A 26,358-nucleotide genomic window follows, 5' to 3' on the forward strand; every position below is an offset into this window, starting at 1 on the left:
ACTCTTATCATTTATGCCCAACCCTCTATTTTTTTTAACTACTCCCTTAACTGCCCCCAAGACTTTGCAACCTTCATTCACTCTCTGACGTACATCTGCTTCCACTCCACCATTTGCTGCAACAACAGACCCCAAATACTTAAACTGATCCACCTCCTCAAGTAACTCTCCACTCAACATGACATTCAACCTTGCACCACCTTCCCTTCTCGTACATCTCATAACCTTACTCTTACCCACATTAACTCTCAACTTCCTTCTCTCACACTCACTTCCAAATTCTGTCACTAATCAGCCAAGCTTCTCTTCTGTGTCTGCAACCAGTACAGTATCATCCGCAAACAACTGTTTTACCTCCCATTCGTGGTCATTCTCATCTACCAATTTTAATCCTCGTCCAAACACTCGCCTCTCTCACCACTCCATCAACATACTAGTTAAACAACCACGGCGACATCACACATCCCTCTCTCACTGGAAACCAATCACTCACTTCATTTCCTATCCTAACACATGCTTTACTACCTTTGTAGAAACTTTTCACTGCTTGAAACAGCCTTCCACCAAATCCATATAACGTCATCACATTCCACATTGCTTCCCTATCAACTCTATCATACGCTTTCTCCAGATCCATAAACCCAACATACACCTCCTTACCTTTTGCTAAATATTTCTCGCATATCTGCCTTACTGTAAAAATCTGATTCATACAACCCCTACCTCTTCTAAAACCACCCTGTATTTCTAAGATTGCATTATTATTATTATTATTATTACTATCCAAGCTACAACCCTAGTTGGAAAAGCAAGATGCTATAAGCCCAGGGGCTCCAACAGGGAAAATAGCCCAGTGAGGAAAGGAAATAAGGAAATAAATAAATGAAGAGAACAAATTAACAATAAATCATTCTAAAATAAGAAACGTCAAAACAGACATGTCATATAATAAACTATCAACATCAAAAACAAATGTCATAAATAAACTATAAAAAGACTATGTCTGCCTGGTCAACAAAAAAGCATTTGCTCCAACTTTGAACTTTTGAAGTTCTACTGATTCAACCACCCGATTAGGAAGATCATTCCACAACTTGGTCACAGCTGGAATAAAACTTCTAGAGTACTGCGTAGTATTGAGCCTCGTGATGGAGAAGGCCTGGCTATTAGAATTAACTGCCTGCCTAGTATTACGAACAGGATAGAATTGTCCAGGGAGATCTGAATGTAAAAGATGGTCAGAGTTATGGAAAATCTTATGCAACATGCATAATGAACTAATTGAACGACGGTGCCAGAGATTAATATCTAGATCAGGAATAAGAAATTTAATAGACCGTAAATTTCTGTCCAACAAATTAAGATGAGAATCAGCAGCTGAACACCAGACAGGAGAACAATACTCAAAACAAGGTAGAATGAAAGAATTAAAACACTTCTTCAGAATAGATTGATCACCGAAAATCTTGAAGGACTTTCTCAATAAGCCTATTTTTTTGTGAAATTGAAGAAGACACAGACCTTATATGTTTCTCAAAAGTAAATTTACTGTCGAGAATCACACCTAAAATTTTGAAAGTGTCATACATATTTAAAGAAACATTATCAATACTGAGATCCGGATGTTGAGGAACCACCGTCCTTGACCTACTTACAATCATACTTTGAGTTTTGTTAGGATTCAACTTCATACCCCATAATTTGCACCATGCACTAATTCTAGCTAAATCTCTATTAAGGGATTCACCAACCCTAGATCTACATTCAGGGGATGGAATTGATGCAAAGAGAGTAGCATCATCTGCATATGCAACAGGCTTGTTTTCTAGGCCAACCCACATGTCATGTGTATATAGTATAAAAAGTAATGGGCCAAGAACACTACCCTGTGGAACACCGGATATCACATTCCTATAATCACTATGGTGCCCATCAACAACAACCCTTTGAGATCTATTACTTAAAAAATCAATAATAATGCTAAGAAACGACCCACCCACTCCCAACTGTTTCAGTTTGAAAACAAGGGCCTGCATTCTCTGTTTTATCCTTGATCCTATTAATCATTACTCTAGCACACATGAGCCAAATTACAAAATGTACATTAAAACTTCACCCCTTCCTAATGCATGAAGCCTTAAATGTAACTTATTAAAAAAAACAATAAAAGTCAATTAAAGAAAGGCCTAGTAAATCAGAAATTCCCAAATAAGGGGGAAATTTCAAAGCTACCAGGAGAAAACACGTAAACTGCTTACTGGCAATAAAAAAATATATCAGATAGACTTTTTCATGCATAACAGCACGCTGCTTATGTGTTGATACTTGAGAGCAGCAGGCAACTTAGTTCCCAGGTAATGGATTCACCAGGGAACTCCTTTACTCATGTTAATGAATTTTTTTGAGTTTCAATACTAAAACAAAGCAGGCTTTCTTCAAGTAGTATAGTACATTAATACTTGCACTATGTAAATTATACAACTTTGAATGTACTCGGACAGCTTACCTCTTTACCCAAACCCCAATACTGTAATGGTGAATAAAAAATATTTTGTACACAAAAGAACACAATAAATGTATTTTTTTTTCTTTATTTAACCAACACACAGCTTAGATGATACCAATTTTGTTGGCGACATCAAGGGCATCGTAATCTGGCGCTAGTTTGACAAATGCCTTCTTTAATCCATCAGGTCTGTGTAGTGTATTGACGCGGGCAACATCGATTTCATATAACTGTTGGAAGAAAAGAAATACCATTAATTTAATGAAATGGAATAATAATTGAAATATAACAAAATGGTAATATATTTCCCAACCTGCCAATTAATCCTGGATGCAACCAACCAAAACATCTGCATCAAACAAGGAGTAAGATACAAATTAAAAGCTACTAAAATTATCTTCATAAACTTTACAAAATTAAAAAATATCTAATAAACAACGGCAGTTTATTCTTTTACAAAATATCAACATTGCCTTCATCATTAATGTCCAACTATTTAGTTTAACCACCGAGTTGAAATACTTAGTTGACGAGGGAATGCGTGTTAAATTGGGAATAATACGCGACAAGGAGGATGAAGGAATACATAGTATTTCGTATCAATATGCAACACTCCATCCTTAGCTTGTTTACTACGTTCAGAGAAAATAAATGTCAGCATTTAAAATGACCTTGTAAGATTGTGTAACATTTTCACCTTAACAACAAAGCAGAAATGTACAGAAATCTGAAAATCCTTCCCACAGAAAAGTCAACTAAACACTTACAGAACATTATTAGTAACAGGTATATTTATAAGAATTGAAAGTTACATACAAATTTGTCCAGAGAGCTTAGTCTGGAAAGATTATGCAGAATCAGTCCAGGTGGAGCATTCAACTCTTAATCTCCCACCCTCTCTCTGTTACACAATACGCTTAGGATGCAATGGTGTCAAAATAGAGAGGGGGATTCATGCAATCAAGCGGGGCTAGTTTTAATTTGGACAACCTTCATTTATTTTTACCTAGATGAAGATTGACTTCTGTATTCAGGATCTTTTCTCCTTTGAGAATGTAGGGGTATGACAATCAAATCATGTTGATATCTAGTTTCTTTGCCTTGTTTACCTACCAACACTTTGCAACAATTTCACAAAGAATCAATAACAAGAATATCCTGATCTTTTTGCATGATAAAGACTAAATCTACTTTAATTGCCTTGTTTATCTAAGGACACTTTGGGTACAGTTACAGAATCAACGAGTATTTTGAAAGGGAATGCTACATTTCAGAAATTTATGACTGTCAAAAGTATTATATATTATAAGATCTTTCAAAGCTTTAACAATCTCGGCATTGGATGGTGTATATGTTAGAAATCAGACTACATTTACCCAAGCTGCTTCATAAAACAATTTGCTGCTGTTGAAATTGAATATGTCGGAGATCAGACTTCATTTTCACAAGTCTGTTCATAAAAAGACCAACATATTTATCTTCAACTTGGTAGCATTACCATAAGAGATCATCAGATATTATTGTGGTAAAATGATGCACACAAACCAAACAGTCATAGCAAACCAGACAAAAATGTACATTCTGTTTTTAAGTTCTCAATATCAACAAGAGGCTACAGATTTCAATATTGATACTCCATAACAAAACCAGTTACTAGTTGACAACGAGAATGATATTAATAAAAACAGGTGAAGGGAAGGATTAATGAATATATAATATAAACTTCAAACATCTTTGGCTATTTTGGAAAATGTCAAGAGGAAGCACTAATTCATCCTTACAAAACCATACCAATTTTTACAAGCAGATATGTAAGAAAATTTCAAATAAATTCTTAACCATGTAGAGAAAGTATCAACAATATGAAAAAAATCCCTAGTAACTGGTAAAGTAAAAAAAAAATTACTTGAAACTACCATTGAAAAATTTTGTCCAGAGAGCTTAGTCCGGAAAGATTATGCAGAATCAGTCCAGGTGGAACAATCAACTCTTATTCTTCCCCTTCCCTTTGTTACTCACTACACTTGGGATGCAATGGTGTCATGTGAGAAGGGGATTACTGCAATCAAGACCAATCCCTTGAAGGGTTACATTAAATTTGAACACTACCTTGCACATTAGTAAATATAATTTGATTTGTTTTTGTAGGTTCAAAAACATGAATCTTTCTCTTTGCAAACAAAAGGACTTTACAATGTCTACTTTAAAACTTAACATTTGATTTCTTCATCTGTAGCTGTGGTTTCATTATCGCTACCCGAGAGACCTATTCGTAATTAGCTTGTGCCGATCAGTGAGCACACAGTTGATTCCAAAAAATTTATTAAGAGAGCCTACTGCTTGACATACCTTACTTTCACACATGGGTTGATATCTTTAATTTTGTTAGACATGAATATCTTTCCTTGTTTGAGAACAAAAAGGATAATGACATCTACTTGTCTCAATCTTTTATAAGTTTGCAAGTTTCCAAAAAGGACCAACAGAGAGCCTTACCTTTTTAACAGCAGACTTGATGTGATACTTGTTCGCTAAAGAGTGAACGATAAATACGAGGGTGTTGTTATCTTCAATCTTCTTCATGGCGGACTCAGTGGTCAAGGGGTACTTGATAATGTTGAACGAGTTAAGCCTGAAATAAAGGATTTGAAGTTGCAGATAAATCTTAAAAATACAAAAGTTGGAAAAGCTGTTCTAATCTTACATGGTTAATTCTTAAAAATATTACCATTATAAAATAATCATCAATTGTAAATTCTATTTGCATTCTAAGATTGGGTTACATTTTCTTAATCTAAAACCTATAGGTAAAAAAGGTGTGACCATTAATGTTGATTAAATAATTGCCTTCATGAAGTGAAAATTATTTACAATAATTTCATGAAAAGTATATAATACAAAAATTATTTAGTTTAACCAGATAATCATAACCTATAGACAAGGCTTTAAAAGGTCGTAAGTTTCATCTAGTGACTGACATTTGATTAACATATTTAATACCAATGGGCCAAGTGACTTTCAAAATATGATAGAATTACTTGAACAAAATACTACCCATTTTGAAAAGTATAAATCAACATGTATTTGACTAATTTTAAGTCACAACATACCAATGGCAACCTAAATGTCCATTCAACCAAACCAAATATGATATCTCTTTTTAAGATTACTTTTCCACCCTCAGCAACTACCTCTACCATTCATTCCCTCACTTTGAAAGCTTTTAAATACTGTATCTATTACAAAATACTAATTCAAAACTTTTGCAACATTGAAGGATAACTTTATGGCAACTTTATTTTATAATTTGGCTCTAAGGTTAAAACCTTTTGAAATAGATTTGGATTTATATGCAAAGGACTTAGAACTACCATATGCTGTAGGTGTACTCACTTTCAATTTAATATTTGGAAAAAAAAAAAACGTCTGGTGCTCTTTGCAAGGCTATTCTGTGCTAAATAGTCAGGGCCATGGGGCTTCATAAATAAACAACAGAAACAAAGGTCTAAAAATAACGTCAAACTTACTTGGACTTTCTTGGTCGTGAGAAACGTGGGAACTTTGTATTCTTGGGAAGTCTCAAAGTCTTGGGGCGACGGAAGCGTGCGAATGTCCTGATCTTTTTAACTCTTACGCCGAAACGTCCCTTTACAACCTGGAGATTTAAAGATACTTATTACTGTGCCTTACAATGGATTGATGCATGAAATGTGATACCATCAACAGAAATTACTTCACAGAACACAAACAGAACGAATGCAACCATTAACAACATTTTCATTGACTGATAAAATTAGAATTTTCTCTGACAAATACCTTCAAGGCAGTCTTTGAGGCCTTCTTTGCTGGTCCCTTCTTTCCTCCCTTGCCCTTGGCAAGCTTCTTATTTTTAGAAGCGGCAATAGATGACTTCTTGGCATCTACCTTCTTGCCTCCCTTGGTCAGAGGCTTCTTGCCAGCGGCGGCACCCTTCTTTCCTGCGGCATCCTTGCCACCTACGGCTCCCTTCTTTCCTGCTGCGTCCTTCTTTGCTCCTGGGGCTCCCTTCTTGCCAGCTCCTGGAGCTGCCCCTTTCTTAGCTCCGGCCTTCTTGGCTCCAGCGGGACCGGCTTTCTTGGCTCCTGCGGCCTTACCACCCTTGGCGCCAGCAGCACCAGCTTTCTTTGCATCGGGCTTTGGTTTGGGGCCTTTCTTGGCACCACCTGTAGCTCCACCAGTGGCACCACCACCTGTGGCTCCACTGGCTGCAGCGCCACCTGTGGCTCCGCCAGCAGCACCTCCTGCAGCGGCAGGCTTAGGTTTTTTCTTCTTTTCGTCTGTAAGAAAATAAAATTGTAAAAAATTAGAGAAAAAAAAATTTTTTACTCATGAAAAATACCATTAGGCTCATAAAATTAGAGGATTTTATATTCAAATTGCTGACCTTGCCTAAGAACCACACCTGACTTATTTTCCAAGGAAGTGTAGGAAGCTAACCACAGTTTCAAATTATACATTCTTTCGCTTAAGAGGATTTCCACTCCAGAAGTAAATTTATAAACAAACCCTTACCTAATTTCAGCAATTATATTTTTTATTACCAGATACATTTATATAAAAAGTTGAATAAAATTTGTCTAGAAAGCATAGTCTGGAAAAATCATACCAAATCAGTCCAGGTGGAGCAATCAACTCTTAATCTGCCCATCTCTTTGTTACTCACTACACTTGGGATGCAATGGTGTTATGAGAGAGAAGGGGATTAATGCAATCATGACCAATACCAAGCAGAGCTATGTTCAATCTGCACAAATTGCAATTTTGTAAATATTCAACAATATAAATCTTGAGACTTTTGAATCCAGCTAATCTTGAAACCCTAAGATAAGGATCTTTCTACGATGAGAATGAAGAGATTAATAATGGTGTCAAAAAATCCTACTTTGCATCTTCAGCCAGTCTCATGACTTATCAGCTTAGAAAGGGGGGGGGGGGAATTGAGGTGAAAAGTACAATATCAAGGATTTGTTTCAACGGAAATAGGGAGATTCACCACTTAGTGGATCAAAGTCCCCTTAAATCTGAACTGGTAGATTAATTTTCTTCCCTGGAAATATTATACGTTGTCACAAATGGGAGCGAAGGAGAAGGAAAACTTAACCTGCTATAATATATATGACCACCAAAGGGTTGGCACAGTATACAATCTACCATCTTCCTCCCCCTGCGTCTACGAATGATGGAGAACTTCTTTGGGTTCTAAAGAATAGAGCTCAGAAGTGCTGATTAAGTCAGATTCAGCAAGTAACACTTCATCCTTAAAAAGAGGGGAAAAATAAATAAAAGAATGGCTTATATTATACATCACCTAGACAAGATGCTTACCGTCCCATATGGGGATCTGGGATTGCTAAACCAGTAATTGAAGAGCCAAGCTAAAAGACAACAAGGGGCTTGTGTAAAATATAAGGTGACTATATGAGTCATGTCCTAGCTGGAACCTGACACTTGGCAGTCGTGTTGTAAAAATTAAGAGATCGGCCTCAAGTTCAAAGAGATTGCGTTCTTGACACTTTCCTCGATTCTGCCCGTGCTGAGGACGAGTAGCCAACACTAAGGTCTGAGATGTTGGGTCTACAAATAGCACTGCAGAGCCATCACGAGGAAATAGGCCTCCTCTCTCTGTGCCCCTCCACATATCACAAAGACAGAATAGAGGAACCAAACCTGTGGTCATTAACTGGCAGGGTCCAAGTTTGGCCATGTGTGCAAGTCAGAACCTTGGCAGAGGCCTTCTCAAAAGGCTTAGACGAGGTACCGTGAATGTTGCAAGCCACTACGAAGCACAAGCAACGCATGAGGAGAAATAGATCTCCTTCTGTCAGAGACGATCAGACTCTAGAAGAACCTCTCTATCACAGAGAATGGCCCACTGCCCTGGGAGAGTGAGGGCCAAAGAAGTCTCTTTGGGAAAAAAATGATGCTGTCTGGAAGGCACCCCAAACAACCAGAGTCCAGCAAACCACCCTCTTTCCCACTTAGCCAATGAACCAGGGTTGAAAGGAGACAGGATGCAACCATCCAAGTGATTCCATGGGTATTGAAACGCAACTTGGAACATTCACGAGGGGGTGAACTGGGGAGCTTCCTGTCTAGCTGTAGGGAAAACAGGTGGATCACAAAACCCTCTACCAGGAAGCACCTGTTATGCCTGGATGTATTAAAATAGTCTATACCAACATCTTTGTAGATTTTCACACAACAAAGTAAAAATGTAAAATTTCCAATTAACTTTATCAATTTGCATCAACTTAACATTTTAACTTGCACATTTAAATGAAAAACCTCCATAAGAATTTGTCCAGAGAGCTTAGTCTGGAAAGATTATGCAGAACCAGTCCAGGTGGAGCATTCAACACTTAATCTCCCCATCTCTTTTTTTTTACTCACTACACATGGGATGCAATGGTGTTATGAGAGAGAAGGGGTTAATAGAATTGAGACCAACCCCACACAGTTACATTCAATTTGCACAAGTACAACAATGCTCTGGACAGATTTCATACCAGCAGTTGCCAATATTTAACAACATATAACTTGAAGGGATCACAAGTATTTGGAGAATGTTATCCAATGATTTGATAAGCCAAATTATTGCACCATAAGGCCTTTCCAAACCGAAGTAGAAGGTACCGCAAATTAAACTTACCTATATTGGCATACAACTATTAGGGGGGGGGGGGAGGGTCACCCCTGAAAGCGAGGTACCTCAACTATGATATGACTACTCAACACATGCAACTGTTTGACATAGTACCCCAGAACTATGCAATGTTATTTTCCATGCCATGTGTCAGAAATATCTAAACAATTTGCCTAATACCAATATTATAGAATCCGGTCTTCGAATTACACACAAGACTAAGGGCGAACTTACTAAACCACCTTCCTCCAAATCCATGTTCTTCCTTGTAATACATAAGAGAACGAATCAGGTTATGGCCTACCAATACCTATAAACAATTGCAAACCCAAATCCTTTACATTCCGAGTGAATATAAAACAGGAATTTTCCTTAATATCCAAGGAAATCCTTTGTAGCCAAGTCCATTGCACTACAAACAATCCCCTTTTACTCAAGCATATATTTGTGGATGTTAGTTTGCAGCATTATATAACGATTACCACCATATATGCACGAGGTTTTAGACTACAATAATTAACCCGCTATAGTTGATAAAGGGAAAACGTATAAAATGACATAACACCCGAAAGGAAGGATCATATAAGACATATTTAATATAACACATGCAATAACTCCCTTCAATATTTTCTTCGGTAAATATCAAGAGGAAGTATTCTTGCCTAAACAGCAATATCTTGCAAATTTTTTTTTACACCACAATCAGGAAAAAAATGTAAACGAAATGGTAAACATTTGCAGTAAGTTTACTCATAAGTAACTTAATAAACTAATTGCGTAATAACTTGTCCAGAGAGCTTAGTCTGAAAAGATTATACAAAATCAGTCCAGGTGGAACAATCAACTCTTAGTCTGCCCATCTCTTTGTTACTCACTACACTTGGGATGCAATGGTCTCATGAGAGAGAAGGGCATTAAGTAATCAAGACCAGTCACCTGCAGGGTTCCTCTCAATTTGGACAAGCTGTAGCTTATATTTAACAAAGAATATTTTTGTATTCGGCAAAGCTTAAAACCAGGAATATACTTATATCTGGTTAACGGAAGGCCCTGATACAGTAATGGAATCTAAATCCCACCTTACATCTATTGAAATTTAGCAATGGTTAAAAAATACCAAAGAAAGGTTCGGATATTTAAAAATATTTTTCAATAAGCCATAAAGCATTAAACCACTTTTTTCCAATGTAAGAATACCCACAAAGGCTTGTAGTTATCTCTACAATACTACAATGTAATGTGCAACTGCTCTCCAAAATTTTAACCTATCCTAATTCAATTTCTAATCGCATGTGCCAGACCCATCTAAACCTCATTAACCTAACCTCACTTACGGTAGACTGGTGCCCTCAACTAACGAGAGGAACTAAACTCTCTCAAGCATCAGTTTCTTACTTTTACATCGGAACATATCTTGACAACCCGCAAGACTAAGGATACACCCAACCAACTTCTTCCCCACCGTTACCCCTACATTAAGGGGTCGGTTGCCTGATGCACCCTCTCCAATGCCTTTGATCAAAGGCATCCCCATATCATCCTTCACCTTACCTTGCCATCTAATTCTCTGCCCACCTCTTGATCTTCTCCCCTTACAGGTTCCTCCTAAGCCCTCCTCACCCTCTACCGGTTCAGTTTGGAGGGATTCGCCTTTCCATCGGTACCTCCTTAGCTTTCTTCTTTATTCTAATTCTTTTAATATCTTACTTTTTTTTTCCACATTATATATTCTTTTCTCTATTCCTTCTTTCTTAAACAACACCATAGCTTACCAATACCTATACCCAATTAGTTCTAACACCCCCCCCCCTTAAGTACACTACGGGGAGAGATAGGAATGTCCGAAATGAAAACTAGGATAGCAGGAGGAAGGCTAAGGTTTGTGAAAGGGATAGAAGAGGGGAGAAATGATTTGCTGAAGACAATTCTGGAAGAAATGAAAGAAAATGAAAATAACAGGTGTATGAAGGATACTAGGAAATGGATTAAAGATATGGAAATGAACGATAGAACCTTTAGGAGAATGGGAAGAGAAGAGCTCATGGCCAAATTCAGAGAAATAGATGATAAAAAGTGGAGGGATGAGATAAAAGAGAAAAAGTTTAGAAATATACGAACAAGAAAATGGGCAAATAGGAGAAGAAATGTTTTATAACAAACCTAATTCTATTATGATGTTTAGATTGTTTGAAATTAAATGATAGGAAAAGACATGAAGCAGGAGGTAGGGTAGTTAATGAAGACCTCGCCCACTTCATTCTTGAGTGTCCAGACCTCAGCGCCGAAAGAAGAAAAATAGTGGAATTGCAACAGCCGTATGAAGAAGGAAAGAAGATAATAGGGAACGTGCTGTTCAAGAAAGAAGGAAGAGAGAAAAGAAAAGAATATATTTATCAAATGTGGAAAAAGAGAGAAGAAAATAAAAGAATTAGAAAGAAAACAAGGAGGTGCCGATGGAAAGGTGAATCTCTCCGCCCAACAACAACAAGTGGACAAAATACAGAATAGCAAAATAATAGTTACGAAGATCACGACTCGTGAATGATGTATTTTCTATTCGTCAGAAAGTTTTTTGAACACAATAACTTGCAAAAACTTAGTTTTTGAGTTGTGGTGGAGGTCTATGACCAATTAAATGCTATAGGTTCCTGCTAGTCATAAAAAAAAAACCTAGAATAAACCTTAAGGCAGTCTTTTATGTTATTGATACCATGTTGAAACTTGGTAAATTTTCTAGAGGAGATACATCAAATTACCACAAGGAAAAGTATCCTTTCCTGCCAGTCACAAAATTATTCAAACCAGGCCATAGTAGAATGACAGACAAGGCCTGCTGGATGCATAGGAAAAAGGATTTTTCCTTGATATTCTCTAGGCAATTGTTCATAACCATGTCCTTTGTACTACAACTACACCCTTTATCCAAGAATATATAAGGGGATGATTATTTGCCACATTGCATAATGGATGTGACTATAATTCTACAGGGTATAAACCAGCTATAAATAGTTAACAATGGGAAAGGGTATGTAAGAAAAGATTTGAAAGGAAGGATCCAGACATTTAGCAAGGCAAATATAACTCCTTCAATAATTACTTCAAATAAATGTCTGAGAAACTTGCACTGTATTATTGCATAATCTTCAACACCGTGTTGCTTTTCACAGAATAATAATCAAAACCTAAACAAAATCATAATAATGTAAAACCTTAACCAATTGCAACAATACTTTTCGGTGACATCATCATCTACGCCAAAGGGACTCGGTTAGATTTTGCCAGTCAACCAATAACTTAGTATGTTATATTTCTATAAAAAAAAGTTGTGCAAGAATTTGTCCAGAGAGCTTAGTCTGGAAAGATTATGCAGAATCAGACCAGGTGGAGCAATCATCCGTTAATCTGCCCATCTCTTTCTTACTCACTACACATGGATGCAATGGTCTCATATGAGAAGGGGAATATTGCATGTATGTCCATACTTACGCAGGTTAAAGTTTAATTTGGACAACCCGTAACTTACATAACTTAATATATATTTCGCAAATCTACAAACAGGATTTATTTTTTATTTGAGCACAGGTGTTGATAATCATACCTCAAACTAACAATTTCTATGTATTGAAACTTTTTAAGTTTATAACAGGACTAAAGGAAAGATTTGGAGACTGGAGAATACAGGTTTGCCTAGCTATCCAATACACAAACGTTTCACCTAGCCCTGCATATAATTTTTGTACTACCAAATATGAAGAGGAAAAGAAGATAAAATGAATCGTTCCGTTTAAGGAATGGGAAAATAAAATAAAAACTAGAATAGGGAAAACTAAGGAGGTGCTGATGAAAAGGTTAAACCCTCTGCCTAACACCTGAACCCAGTAGAGTTACATGCACCACTTGCCAGAGGAGGAACAAAAAGATGTCAAACTGAATTGTATGTGAAGCATAATAAGACTGTACACAAACCAGTAAATGAGCAATTTGAATTAATTCAGCAGACTAGCACACAAATATATACCAAAATAAATTGTGGTTAACAAGTAACATTCAGGAAAGTTTCTGATGTGTGATTGGCAGGCCTGCTGACAAAACTGCACAGTCGGCAGGGGAAGTGAACTACAACGTGTTTACTCGACATGTGCAACCGTTTGTCAATGTTCCAGAGATTTTACCCTACATTGCATGTTTATCCTACGTGTGACTGTGTTACACAAATCCGGTGATATATCAGATGTTAATAACTATAGACCAATTAGCTGCCTTCCTTTGTTGAATAAAATATTTGAAAAACTATTGTATAGTCGACTTTACTCTTTCTTCAATAGTTGTAACATTTTCTCTACGTGTCAGTATGGTTTCTTACGAGGCATAAGTACTAGTGATGCCGTTCATGACCTCCTTGAAAATATCTATAATGCAATGAATAAAAATGAATACCTTGGTGCGGTTTTTTTGGATTTGAGCAAAGCCTTTGATACTGTGTCTCATGATATACTACTTCAAAAGCTGGAACATTATGGTATACGAGGCAATGCACTACTCTTACTCCAATCCTACCTGACAAATCGAAAACAATTTGTCACGCTCGATGGTCATCTTTCAGAGACTATGGATGTCAAAATAGGTGTCCCCCAGGGATCAGTCTTAGGACCGTTATTTTTCCTCATCTATATTAATGATTTGCCTCGTTCAGTTGGCAGATTAAACTCCATACTTTTTGCCGATGACACCACGCTCCATCTTTGTCATAAAAATATTTATTCTCTTTGTAATTCTTTAACTGCTAACTTAAATGTTAAAAATTGGTTACTATCGAATAAATTGACCCTAAATGAGAGAAAAACATATTTCATAATATTTTCTTTGCGCAAAGTTCCCGGTAACATAAGAGTTGCAATAGGAAATCACACTCTTGACCAGAAATCCAGTGGAAAATTTTTAGGAGTAATGTTTGACAATAAATTAACCTTCAGTAAGCATGTGGATATGAGAGTCAATAAAATTTCCAAAGTTATAGGTATCATATATAGGCTGAAGGATTATTTCCCGCTATATATATTAAAACAACTCTACCACTCTTTAGTATCTCATCTAAATTACTGCATTACAGCGTGGGGGAGTTGCAGTAGAAACGTCCTGCAACCGCTAATCATTATGCAAAAAAAACTGGAAAGAAAAATAACTTCGAGTGATTATTTAGCTCATACATCACCTCTATTCCGGTCTCTCAATTCTGAAGTTGGAGGATACCTACAAACTCTCCTTAATGAATTTGATGTTTCAAACCCTTTCGCTGCATAAATATCCATCCATTAGACAAAAAATTATTCAGGTACAATCAGCACACCAATATGGAACAAGAGACTCTAACTTAACTCTTACCTTCGTACGTGTAAAGAAATGTGAACAGTTTTATCTCTATCAGGGAGTTAAACAATGGAATACTCTGCCTGCTTATCTTAAGGCATTGCTTAGCATTCGATCTTTTAAAAAATCATATACTAATATGTTATTATCTGTGTACTAAGTTTTATTAGTAGACATTTCTTCATGAACTAACCATTAATGCAATAATGTTCTTAATTCTTATATTCTTTATTGCTTGTATACATTTGTAAGTCTAGCATTTCTACCATATCAATGTTTAAATTCAAAATTTGTACTATTTATTATTCCGCCCTTCTTTATCATACTTTATTATACGAATATACTGTACATTTCCATTTTTTTTAGGCTAAAAATCTCATTTATATGTGTCTATGTGTACATGTGTATGTATATGTACATGTGTGTGTGTATATGTACATGTGTGTGTGTATATGTATTTGTATGTGTATGCATATGTGTATGCATATGTATATTCTTATGTATACATATGAGTACATTTAGTTTATCGATATCAATATTTACTTTTTATAAATTTTTTTAATTGATGATATTATTTTATTGTATTATTGCCCGAAGAGCTCTGCTCCACATGGGCTTGGACCGAATCTTTTTTTGTAAATATTTTGTATGTATATGTTTTTGTCCAATAAACATTATTATTATTATTATTATAAACGGGGTGCACGTATTATGTCTAACTTACAATACGATAGTGCAAGAGGGTAACACACCCATTATGTAGGTTAGGTTAGTTGATGTCAATTTTTTATCGTGTGAGGAATTGGCCGCTGATGTACAAAGGCTCCTAGTAAACTAAGCAAAATATCTCTAATACCACATGCAGTAAAATGATTGCGACTTTAACCAAGGGGAAGACCTAAATAAACCTCAGTTAACCAAACTCGTGATACATGTATTTTATCAATGTACAACGAGCAATCAAACGACATTGCTATTGTCAATGCAGTACGGACAAAACTGAGGAGTTGCTCGTCCTGCAAGGAGGACGACTATAAAAAGACCTTTTAGTTTTTATATTAATGTCGGCTGCCTTCCAAATTAGGGACATTGTGATAGTAGACATACCGTAGATGCCATATCACTCGCTGCTTGACATGCGATAAATAGGTGAGCCTTTGTATATCAGAGGACACTTCCTCATGCATTGATTACAAATGGACATCAACTAACCTAAACTTACCCCCTAACCTACAAGCTGTGTCCTTAACTACATACCTAACGCGGTGTGTATGTGTGTGCTGCCATATTCTAAGTTAGCCATAATACATACCCCAGGAAAAGGTAACCGGTTTAACAGGTAGGCGAGCCAATAGACATCCCCTCCAACAGTCTGTTAGCAGTAGTGCCTTTCAATTCCAATAAATGTATGACTGCGGACTCCTTTAATTATGATGACCAAGGATTGAGAATACAGAAGTGTAAGGGGGTGGGTCGCAGGGAGTGTTAGTTTCTGTTAGGTTGTAGTTTTCGTAGGGAAGGTTAGGTTTTCTTTGTGTCCACTTTATTTGGGGTGAATGTACAATAGCGGCCACCTGTACGTATGATTATTGCTAACTTAGAATACGGCAGCAGGAGTATATGCATGATAGGGGCCACCTGTAGAATATGGCAGTGTAAGAGGGGAGGTCACATGAGGGCATCTGCCTCTCCCGTTAGGAATGTAGGTAAGGACACAACTTGTAAGTAAGGTCAGGGGGAAAATTTAGGTTACATAATGTCCATTTTTAATCTACACGTGGAACAGGCCGCTGTTATACAAAGGCTCCCGGCAGCGTTTGGGAGGTAGCAGGGGGGATGTCAGCCCTTTACGTAAGGACATGGTTTGTGGGTTGGGGGGAAATTGAGGTTAGTCAGTCCCATTTTTATTGCACAAGGGAGGACCCAATAATTGCAACCTGTTTCAGGTACAAAGCCACATTGGAGCATCTCTTGACTATAACTTAAGAACAATAGAGTAACAATAATTATAAAATTATATTACTAATAACAATGTTGATAATAGAATTACAATATACAGTTCCAAATCATCAGAACGTGCCTATAAAATCTAATTTGCCAAATGTTTACTCAAGCACCGTTCAAAAACTCTCGCAACTTGTATATCTCCCCTTGTTAGCCAAAGTTGTAAATGTTGATATACAACAGTTAAGAATATAAAAATGGATTAATATAAGGTTGACTAAGATTCTAAAACTTAATTATATAATGGGGACAGCCATACTCAAAAGACGGCTTTCCGGTGTATGTCCCAGGGTCGGTTACTCTGGTATTATTCTGTCTTGCTATATATTTGATAAGTTTCAATAATTTACCTTCAATATTACCACCATTTAAACAAAATCTAACACAATAAATCGAACCAGAAACATCACTTGAAGTTATCTTCCAAAATCGCCGATTAGCCACACGTGCGAGCCAAGTGACACTTCAAAAACATCCATTTTAACACAATATTACTACTTACAGAAGTCATTTAATAGCACATATGGGTAAGGCAAGCCATATTCCTTCCTGTCAGAACACAAAACACGCTTAAATATTAACACATATTAAGAAAATACTTATGTTTATTTCCTCTCACCTTTGGGTGGCATGTTTTCTCTGCTATAACACTGTGCAAAGGACCTCGGGAGCGCATGCGCTCTTGAGATGGCTGACTAACAAATGCCATACGCCAAGCGTCTCTGTGAAATTTTTTGTTCAAATGAGTCGGTTAATATAATTATTTTCCCAAACAAAAATCTATTCATCTTATATTTTACTTTGAATTGATTGCAACATTGAAAAATTACTCCTTTATGTAAAATGAGTCACTCGCGAGAATGTAAGATACGCCAAGAGACTGTATGAATTTTTACTCGGGAAAATTAACATTATAAATGTTCAAATGAGTCAGTTAATATAATTATTTTCCAAACAAAATCTATTCATCTTATATTTTACTTTTAATTGATTTTAACATTGAATAATTATACCTTTATATGAAATCAGTCACTCGCGAGAATGTAAGATATGCCAAGAAAGTGTATGAATTTTTACTCGGGAAAAGGGCAATAATTTTCATAATGAGTTGGATTTATGTAAAAATTTCCAACAAAATCTATTATTCTTATTTTTGTCTTTTAAATAATTCAAATATTTGAAAGATTACACCTTTAATTTATATAATTCACTCGCGAGAATGTAAAGACCAAGATACTGGAAAACATTAGGTGTGTAATTTGAGGAAATGTGTCAACTTTTATTAGGCATCATGACAATAATACTTTTCAAAATATTTGCCTTTATATATTTATTTGCTAAATATACGTATTTCATTTTTTTCTGTGAATCAATTGTAACATGGAAGGATTGAAGGATTAGCCTTCAATTTTAGTTGACTTGGTTCACTTGCAAGAATGCAAGGAACATGATAATAGAAAACATTAAGTATGTAATTTGAGGAAAGGCATATTAAACTTTTATTTATGAATCATAGAACTAGGAAATAGCGTATTGCAAACAACTCAGCATTTTTTTTCTTTATATGTCTTCTGCTCAAAATCTTTTACATATTACGAAAATTGCACAGTGCTACCGTAGAATATATTATTTGAATAAAAAAAATAATAATCGTGTTGTATTTTGCTAACAATGGATTGACTCTAATAGATTTTTTCTTAACGATTTATTAACATCCAAAATGTGAGGTGCAGTTACAATATAGTAACAACAATGTGTCTTACTATACAACGGCTCGCATTTGCTATTTCTCCCGAGAATCTACTCTACCAAGTTTTTTCCTTTCCTGTCAGCATAAACTTACTTTTATTTTAATGTAATTTCTCTTCCTCTTGTTTTGTTAAAGTATTTATAGTTTATAGAGGAAATATTTATTCTAATGTTGTTACTGTCCTTAATATATTTTATTTTTCCTAGTTTCCTTTCCTCACTGGGCTATTTTCCCTGATGGGGTCCCTGGGCTTATAGCATCCTACTTTTCCAGCTAGGGTTGTAGCTTAACAATTAATAATAATAATATAAGTAGTAAAAACATGATTTAAAGCTTCAGCAGTATCATCAACGACATTTATGGAGAAGCAATATTATGCATCATGCCTCTAGTGCTTATTTATTAGATGTAGCCTATATAATGAATACAGAATAAGGTTAGGCGTAAAACTCTTCTCTTGCGTACCCCTTTATTCAATGGTTCATAAGATGAATAAGAGTTTCCAATTCGTACAAAGTATTTTCTGGCAACCAAATTATCTTCTAGATAGTCAAAAGCTTGATTTTCAATATCTTCTTTCCCATCCTATCTGTACATTAAGGGATCGGTTACAAGATGCGCCCTTTTCAATGACTTCTATTAAAAGGCATCCTGTTCTTTCCATGTCACCTAATTCTCTGCCTCCTTCTTGATCTTCAGATCTACAGATTCCACCCAAGCACTCCCAAGTCACAACCATCCATTCTCAACACGTGGCCTTGCCATCTCGGTTGCGACACTCTTATCATCTTGATTTTCAATATCGATGGGCCATAAATCATCAAGTAGCAGTTCATGCATACTTGTATCAAAAGAAATACTAAGATCAAGTAATATCAAAATGCCACATTAAGTTCCTATACATCATTTCCAGCAGATCATTTACAACAGGGCAAATAGCAGTCTCCATAGAGTATAATTTTCTGTATGTTGACTAGTTTTCTAGCAATGCTTTGATTCCTTCTAAGTGACTAACTATTTGTTCAAGAATTACAGTCTAGCACTTTTGAAATAATGGATAAATTCGAAATACGTCTGTATGAACTTAATTCCTGATAATCTAGAGCATCTTTTTTAGTCTGTGTAGCTAACTATAGCCACTTTCTCAGATTTAGGAAGCACACTCATCGATACTAGTATTTACTATTCTTGTATGTCGACCAGACTAGAAAAAATTTCTAATCCAATCATTTCGAACCAATCTCACAATTTGTTTTCTTTGCCCCCTTAATAATCCTGGCGACTTCCTCTTTTGTTAAACTATTCAAAATCGTTAATTTCATCTATGTATCAGGTACAGCACCAATCTGATATGGAATATCTGAAAAAGACCCAATTATATTTTCTATTTTGTTTTTAAAGAATTCTAGAAACTTATTACCTAGTTTTTCATCGCTATAACCATCTGGTAACCTTTTAGGATGCAATATAACTTATTCATGTCTGTTGCTGTTCCCTGGATTTTTTCTTATAGTATTCAGTTGGTTTTTTCCTCCTTATTAGATAATTATATTGGCACTTTATGGTTTTGTATTCCACCCATACTCTCAGTTTTTTACTGCCACTGCACTCGTTCTTTACATCTTTTCCCCTCTTTTTCCTCTAAGTCTCCCCATCGAATCAAGAAGATCTATCTTAATACTTTAAGTCTTTTCCATAAGTGGGTACAGGCTATCATTTTGCTCATATTATATACTTACTTGTTTTGGGTTTAAATCCAACCCTCCACTGAAGTCGAGTGAACTACTTCTCAGGCGGGTCCATATCAATCATCTAACCAAACATTTTCATTATAACTTATACAATTCTTTGATTGTAGCATCTTCCAAATCATACGATCTTGTGAAAAGTAATGTCTTTAGTTTCTTCTTAAATTCAATTGCTCCCTTTAGGTACTTCATTTCAGTTGGCAGTTTATTATAATGTCTAGGCGCACAGTAGCTAAAAGCCCTTTCACCAAATTTACTATTTGTTCTTGGTTCAGATAGCCTATGTTTGTCACTCATGTGTCCTATGTTAACATTTGTTTCTAGTTCTAGTTTGTTCAGGCATTCTTTTGGATACTTTGGTTCAGTATCTTAAATGTTAGTAAGAGTAGCTTGTATTCAATTCTCACCTTTACCGACAGCCAGTGTAATTCAATTAGTGCAGGGGTAACTCTTTCCCTATTGTGTAGTCCTTTTATTAATCTAGCGGCTCTGTTTTTTACTCTGAATTTTCTTCAGCTGATAATTTGGTAAGCCATAGAACAGTGAGTTGCAGTAATCTATTCTTAAAAATATGTGGTGATTAATGAGTATGGCCATAGATTTTTCATTGAAGTATTTACTAATAAATGCTATGTTTCTAATATGACAGTTACAATTTCTTACCATATAATTTAAATGTTCACTCAAAGATTTCTGACAGATTTCTTTAGGTCAATGATCGATTGACCTATTTCAATTCTATGGAAGCATCGATTCTTTTTATATCTTTTTCAGTTCCAAAAATAATACATTAACTTTTATCTTCATTGAGCTTGAGCTTTTTGTTAACATCCAAGCCTTAATGTCATTCATTATTTCATGTATCTTTCTTTTAGCTTCATCAACTGATTCTATTGGGAAATAGAATTGTGTATCATCAGCGTATATTTTAAACTTAACTCTGTGAGTTTCAAGTATATTTGCCAGTTCAATCGTGTAAATTTCAAACAAGAGAGGACCTAGTTACAGTATAAGATAATCAACATATTAATTTTCTTTGTAATTTCATCAATAAATACACAAGGATATATATATATATACTGTATATATATATATATATATGACAAATTCGAAGATAATTTGTATTTTTCCTAACCATACAAACCTCAGCTATTTACATTGGGTTTACCTTTTGGCGCAGCTGAAATGGCAAGTCATTAGAATTTAACGAGGGTGTATTACCCCCGCGCTAGTTAGCGGGGGGGGGGGGGGGGCAGGGGAGTGGTAGCTAGCTACCCCTCCCCCCCTCACACACACAGATGAATGCTCACTTTCACTTAGAGGTAGGACTTGTCTTGGGGGACAGGGCTGGCGGGCAAATATGTGTAAATAGCTAAGCTTTGTATGGTTAGGAAAAATACAAATTATCTTCGAATTTGTCATTTGTTCCGTAACCGAAATACAAACCACGCTATTTACATTGGGTGACTTACCCCTTAGGTAGGGTGGAAAGTCCCCAGCCATACTGGCTTTGGCTCTACCCGGGGACTCAGAATCCGAGTGAGTCACACTCGAGAAAAGGAGTCCCTGCAGCTCACAAGTTCCTTGCTCCGCAAGGGACCGTGTGGCCTACATAAGCTTGTGTGTGAAGGAAGAAGTGTGACCCGTCCTAGGCAGTTGACCTGGAGTTCCAGAAGGAACTCTGGGTTAGGACGTTCCTAATACCACCTCGTCAGGGTATGGGGGACGCGACAGTATTGACTCAATACTCGGAACACAAGGAAGCATGGTTTATCTGCAGAGGTTCGAGGTCAGCTATGCAGAGACCAGGATGCTGCTTCCCCGTAGAGGGGATGATGAAGAAAGAAATAAGGGCCAGACATACTTCTTTCGTTCATGCAGACTAAAACCTGATAACAGTGCCCTCAACCTTCTGCTACCTGTCCAAAAAGGAGCCTGAGGTTAGACCAGCTGTTGTGTAGCCACTACAGAGCGATAGAAAACGTATCGAGACTCCTGTGGGTCACGCCCTGCAGGAAGCGGGCTGCGAATGTCATTAGACGCTTCTAGACTCCAGCTTGTAGCACCTGCGTCACAGAGTAGTATTACTCGAAGGCGAGGGACGTTGCGATGTATCCAACATCGTGCTGTAGGGCGACGTGACGGGGGAGGGTCTGGAGACAGGTCGAGATGAATGTCCTTGAGTCCGAGCTGAAGAGGTATACTGGTGACTCTCCCCCGTGTCCTCCTTGTGCTCCCAAATCGGCTGCCACTGAGGACAAACTGCAGCTGTTCCCAAAGCTAACCTCTCGATTCCTTTACTGGCAAGAAAGAGAAGGTCTTGGGACATCAGACACAGAATGGAGACTCAAAATCTTGAAGGAATTGGACCGAAGGGCCGGGACCCCCAGATTCTGAGTCTAGCCAACAACTCAGGAGCGAACCTGAATGTTGCCTTCCCCTCTTCCTTAGAAAGGGCGGAGTCGTACGAGACCAAGAAGATTGCTTAAACACTGGCCGTGGGCAGAGTGAGCAGGAGACCCAAGGCGGAATGTAATCCGAGCCCTGTCGTAAAGGGTCTTGAGAAGATCTCTTAAGGGACTAAAAAGCCCGAGCCATGCTCCAAGTTGGAGGTCTTCCTCCAACTAGGGCAGGGACGATCGTAGCTTCGCATGAGCGAGGAAAGATCCAGCGGGCAGGAAAAAGTTATTCCTTTAAGCCTGAAGGTCAGCGAAAGGCTGAGCGACAGGCTTCATTGCTGAGAGCAGAAAGGAGTTTCCTCCCGCCGAAAGGCAATAAGACCGTTATTGCTGGAGAAGAGGCCTCAAGGGAAGAGGTATATCTCCCACGGCACCAACCACCGAAGACTCTTCACTTTGCCTGGAAGACACCTGCAGATGACTATCGCAGATGACGCGACCTCCGTACCACGACTGTAGCAGGTTGTCTCTTCTTGAGGAGGAGGCGTAGTGTCTCCAGGCATGAAGCCGAAGCGACGTCCCGGTTCGGGAGAGATGTTGCAGTGTGGTTGTTTGAGTAGTTTGCGCCGTGGGAGAAGCTCTCCCGGGAGTTCCGTCAGGGGAAGCAGAGGGTCCAGAAACCGTTCTGCGCATAGTCCCAGTGGAGCTCTCCCATTGAAAGGTTGACAGACAACCTGGTCTTGTTGAGACCCATTGTCCACAGACAAAAGGGAGGGAAGTCGCAGGCGTCGAAGTTGTCCCACCATCACCGGAATGCATCTTGCCAGAGTCTCGGGGTCTGAGACTGGGGGAAGAACAGCGGAAGCTTGAGGTTCCAAGCTGTCGCGATCAGGTCCCCCAGACTAGGACTTGCTGGTTACTCAAGGTCAAAGACCCCCAGGTACACTCTCTCTACGAGGCTCTGCTCGGATAGTCGGAGAGAACATTCCTCTGCCTGGAATTAGAGAGCCGATGGTGGAATTGAGAGTATCTCAATCATCCCGGTATCTCTACTGCAAGATGTGAAGGTGTGAAAATGCAACCCCTGCTGGTTAGAACACGCCAGAATCATGAAGTCGACGCGCACGGAGCGACTCGGCAGGAGCTGTAGGATCTGTAGAGGGGCCAGACTACGGCCCCTAAGCCTGCCTGAATGATGGAGAGGTATCCTTCAGGTCTTGACCATAGGCCTGGACCGGAACATGCCCCCCCTTTTCTTTGACGAGTCCGAGAACAGCATCAAGAATGTGGGGAAAGGACGAGAATATCCACTACCATCAAGAGGTTCCATAGGTCAACACCCATTGCAGGTCTAATAGTTCCGCTGGTCCCATAGGGGCCAGGAAGTCCGGTTAATCGTTGCCTGAAACCACCGGAACTTGGACCGCCCCACATGGAACTTATCCTGAGGCGACCGTTCGGACTATAGACGGGTCAATGAGGAAAGGAGAACTAGGAAACGTTCCAAGGTAGGGCTGAAAGCTCTGCTTGACTGAGAACAGGTACTGCGACTCTCCTTAGTCTTGCCACAGTCAACTGAAAGGAAGGCTCGGAGGATGTGGCAACAGAATCTAGCGTCCCAAGGTGGTCACCCATCCAAGTACCGACCAGAACCGACGTTGCTTAACCTTGCTGGACGGACGAGAAGCGGGGTTTCCAACGTGGTAAGGCCGTTGACTCAATATCATGGCCAGATACTCCAGATGTTGAGGCAGAAGAAGAGAAGGCTCCAAGCAAAATACCATGAACCCACACTCCGAGCCTACCGGAGTTGACCAGCCCTCCAAAAAGCGAAGGAGGCGGAAGCCTGCACCTGAGCGGCCATGAGGAAAGCAGTGAGAGTTCTCTGGGGAAAAAAACCTGCTATGCCACGGCGGGATCGCCACACTGCATCATAAGCAGGAATACTTGCAGTCTAGGATGAATTCCACGAGCTCCCTGGAAGATGGATGGAATGGAAACTGAAAGTACCCGTCCTTCCGATCCAGGGTTTAAGGAGTCCTGTCGCCTTGTTACCAGTCTGATCGATTCTGCTGTTCTACGCTGGTCGAAGTTTGTTTGACAAACTTGATTAGGGCTGAGAGGTCGACTACGGAACTCCCCTCTCAGATCCTTCCTTACAAGAAAGGATCGACTGAAGAGGCCAGGGGTGAAGCCGTCGATGATCCTATGGAGGACCTTCGCCTAAGGTATGGATCATTCTGCCCAACCGGGCAACTCTTGCCGACGCTATGGCATAGAGGTTCAGAGACACTGAATTCGCTGACAGAGACGGCAGGCGCGATATCCTTGGCTGATCACAGAGATCGTGCGGGAATGGGCATCGGGAAGCTGTCATCTGGATGAGTAACCTTAAGCATCCTCCCAGCGTGAAACCTGCAATCCTAGAGTTCGTGAACTCTGCCGCTCCCTTTAGGACTATGCCCCCCCCCCCCCCCCCCCCCCCCCCCCCCCGGGGGAGCCTCCCGTGCCATCTGTTCCTGACAGGAGGAAAATACAATTGGACACCTTGTCTCAGTTGTCGTAGCCGATAACTTAGGCCGACGTGGTTGAAAGGAAAAGGCGCTGGAGCCCTGCAAAGTCTGGAAGAAAGCGCCTTGGAGGAGTGAAAACGGAAGTCGATTTCCTCCGCACAGCCGCTGTCTAAGTCTCTGTCCTTAGGCACAAACAAACTCTTCTCAAGGATGGAAGGGTGTCTGAGGTTGTCGACATCCACAGATGAGACACCCGAAGGAAGAACTCAGTCAGCGCGTCCAGATGGTACAACATCGAGCTTGTCCGCAAGTTAGATACTTAACGACGAAACGCCAAGGTGCCTGAGCCCGAGAGGAGGAAAGTACCCATGATCTTCCTGTGGCTTCCTTGATCCAAACTTCGGGCCGTAACCGAGGAGGGAAAGGACCTGGTAAGCCCCCAGAGGAAGGGGTAAGCAGTCACCCCTTGGCCGATGGAGAAATCTCGAACGGAAAGCCCCCCGCCAAAAATCCTTCCAGGGAATGACGGGGAAGGGCTAACCCAGGTTCTGGAAAGAGGAGTGTTGCTCAGACCTCCCTGAAGTTTCTTCCTATTCTTGCAAGTGTCATGCTCTGCGTTTACGGGGTGAGGCCGTATTCTGGAAATACGCTCCAGAAGAACTCGCCAGGCTGGCCATGCTGCGAAAACCCCAATGGGAATCGTGGTCGTAATCGCCCTGGAGCTCGCGCTATGGTAATTTAAAGATTTGCGCGTGGGCGAACGTGGAAGCGCCCATGCCCGGTCACGCAGGAACGCAAACGAAGGTGAGCGAAGGAGCGCAGAAGGAGGGCGAGCGTGGTAGGAAGGGCGAGAGCTGGTGGTCAGCGAGCGATAACCCATAGACGAGCAATGGATACTGCAAGAATTAAGCCGACGTTCATGCGAAGAAACACTGTAGGTTCGAGCGACGGGACACCGTCGGTTCGCGCGACGGAACACCGTCGGTTCGCGCGACGGAACACCGTCGGTGCGCGCGACGGAACACCGTCGGTGCGCGCGACGGAACACCGTCGGTGCGCGCGACGGAACACCGTCGGTGCGCGCGACGGAACACCGTCGGTGCGCGCGACGGAACACCGTCGGTGCGCGCGACGGAACACCGTCGGTGCGCGCGACGGAACACCGTCGGTGCGCGCGACGGAACACCGTCGGTGCGCGCGACGGAACACCGTCGGTGCGCGCGACGGAACACCGTCGGTGCGCGCGACGGAACACCGTCGGTGCGCGCGACGGAACACCGTCGGTGCGCGCGACGGAACACCGTCGGTGCGCGCGACGGAACACCGTCCGTCCGCGCGACGGAACAACGTCCGTCCGCGCGACGGAACACCGTCCGTCCGCGCGATGGA

At 39.5% G+C, this 26,358-nt stretch overlaps 1 protein-coding gene across 1 annotated transcript; it reads right to left on the reverse strand.

Annotated features, from left to right (window-relative positions):
* Positions 1-2,575: 2,575 nt before the first annotated feature.
* On the reverse strand, positions 2,576-17,329 carry LOC137633251 (large ribosomal subunit protein uL23-like). Its single transcript, XM_068365451.1, has 5 exons — positions 17,179-17,329; positions 6,323-6,822; positions 6,034-6,161; positions 5,003-5,138; positions 2,576-2,736 (listed from the first exon to the last, which is right to left on the reverse strand). The coding sequence occupies exons 1-5, from the start codon at positions 17,189-17,191 to the stop codon at positions 2,611-2,613; spliced, it is 903 nt and encodes a 300-aa protein (XP_068221552.1). The 5' UTR covers positions 17,192-17,329; the 3' UTR covers positions 2,576-2,610.
* Positions 17,330-26,358: the final 9,029 nt, after the last annotated feature.

The sequence above is a fragment of the Palaemon carinicauda genome, chromosome 42, assembly GCF_036898095.1.
Source record: "Palaemon carinicauda isolate YSFRI2023 chromosome 42, ASM3689809v2, whole genome shotgun sequence".
NCBI classification, from domain to species: Eukaryota; Metazoa; Arthropoda; class Malacostraca; order Decapoda; family Palaemonidae; genus Palaemon; species Palaemon carinicauda.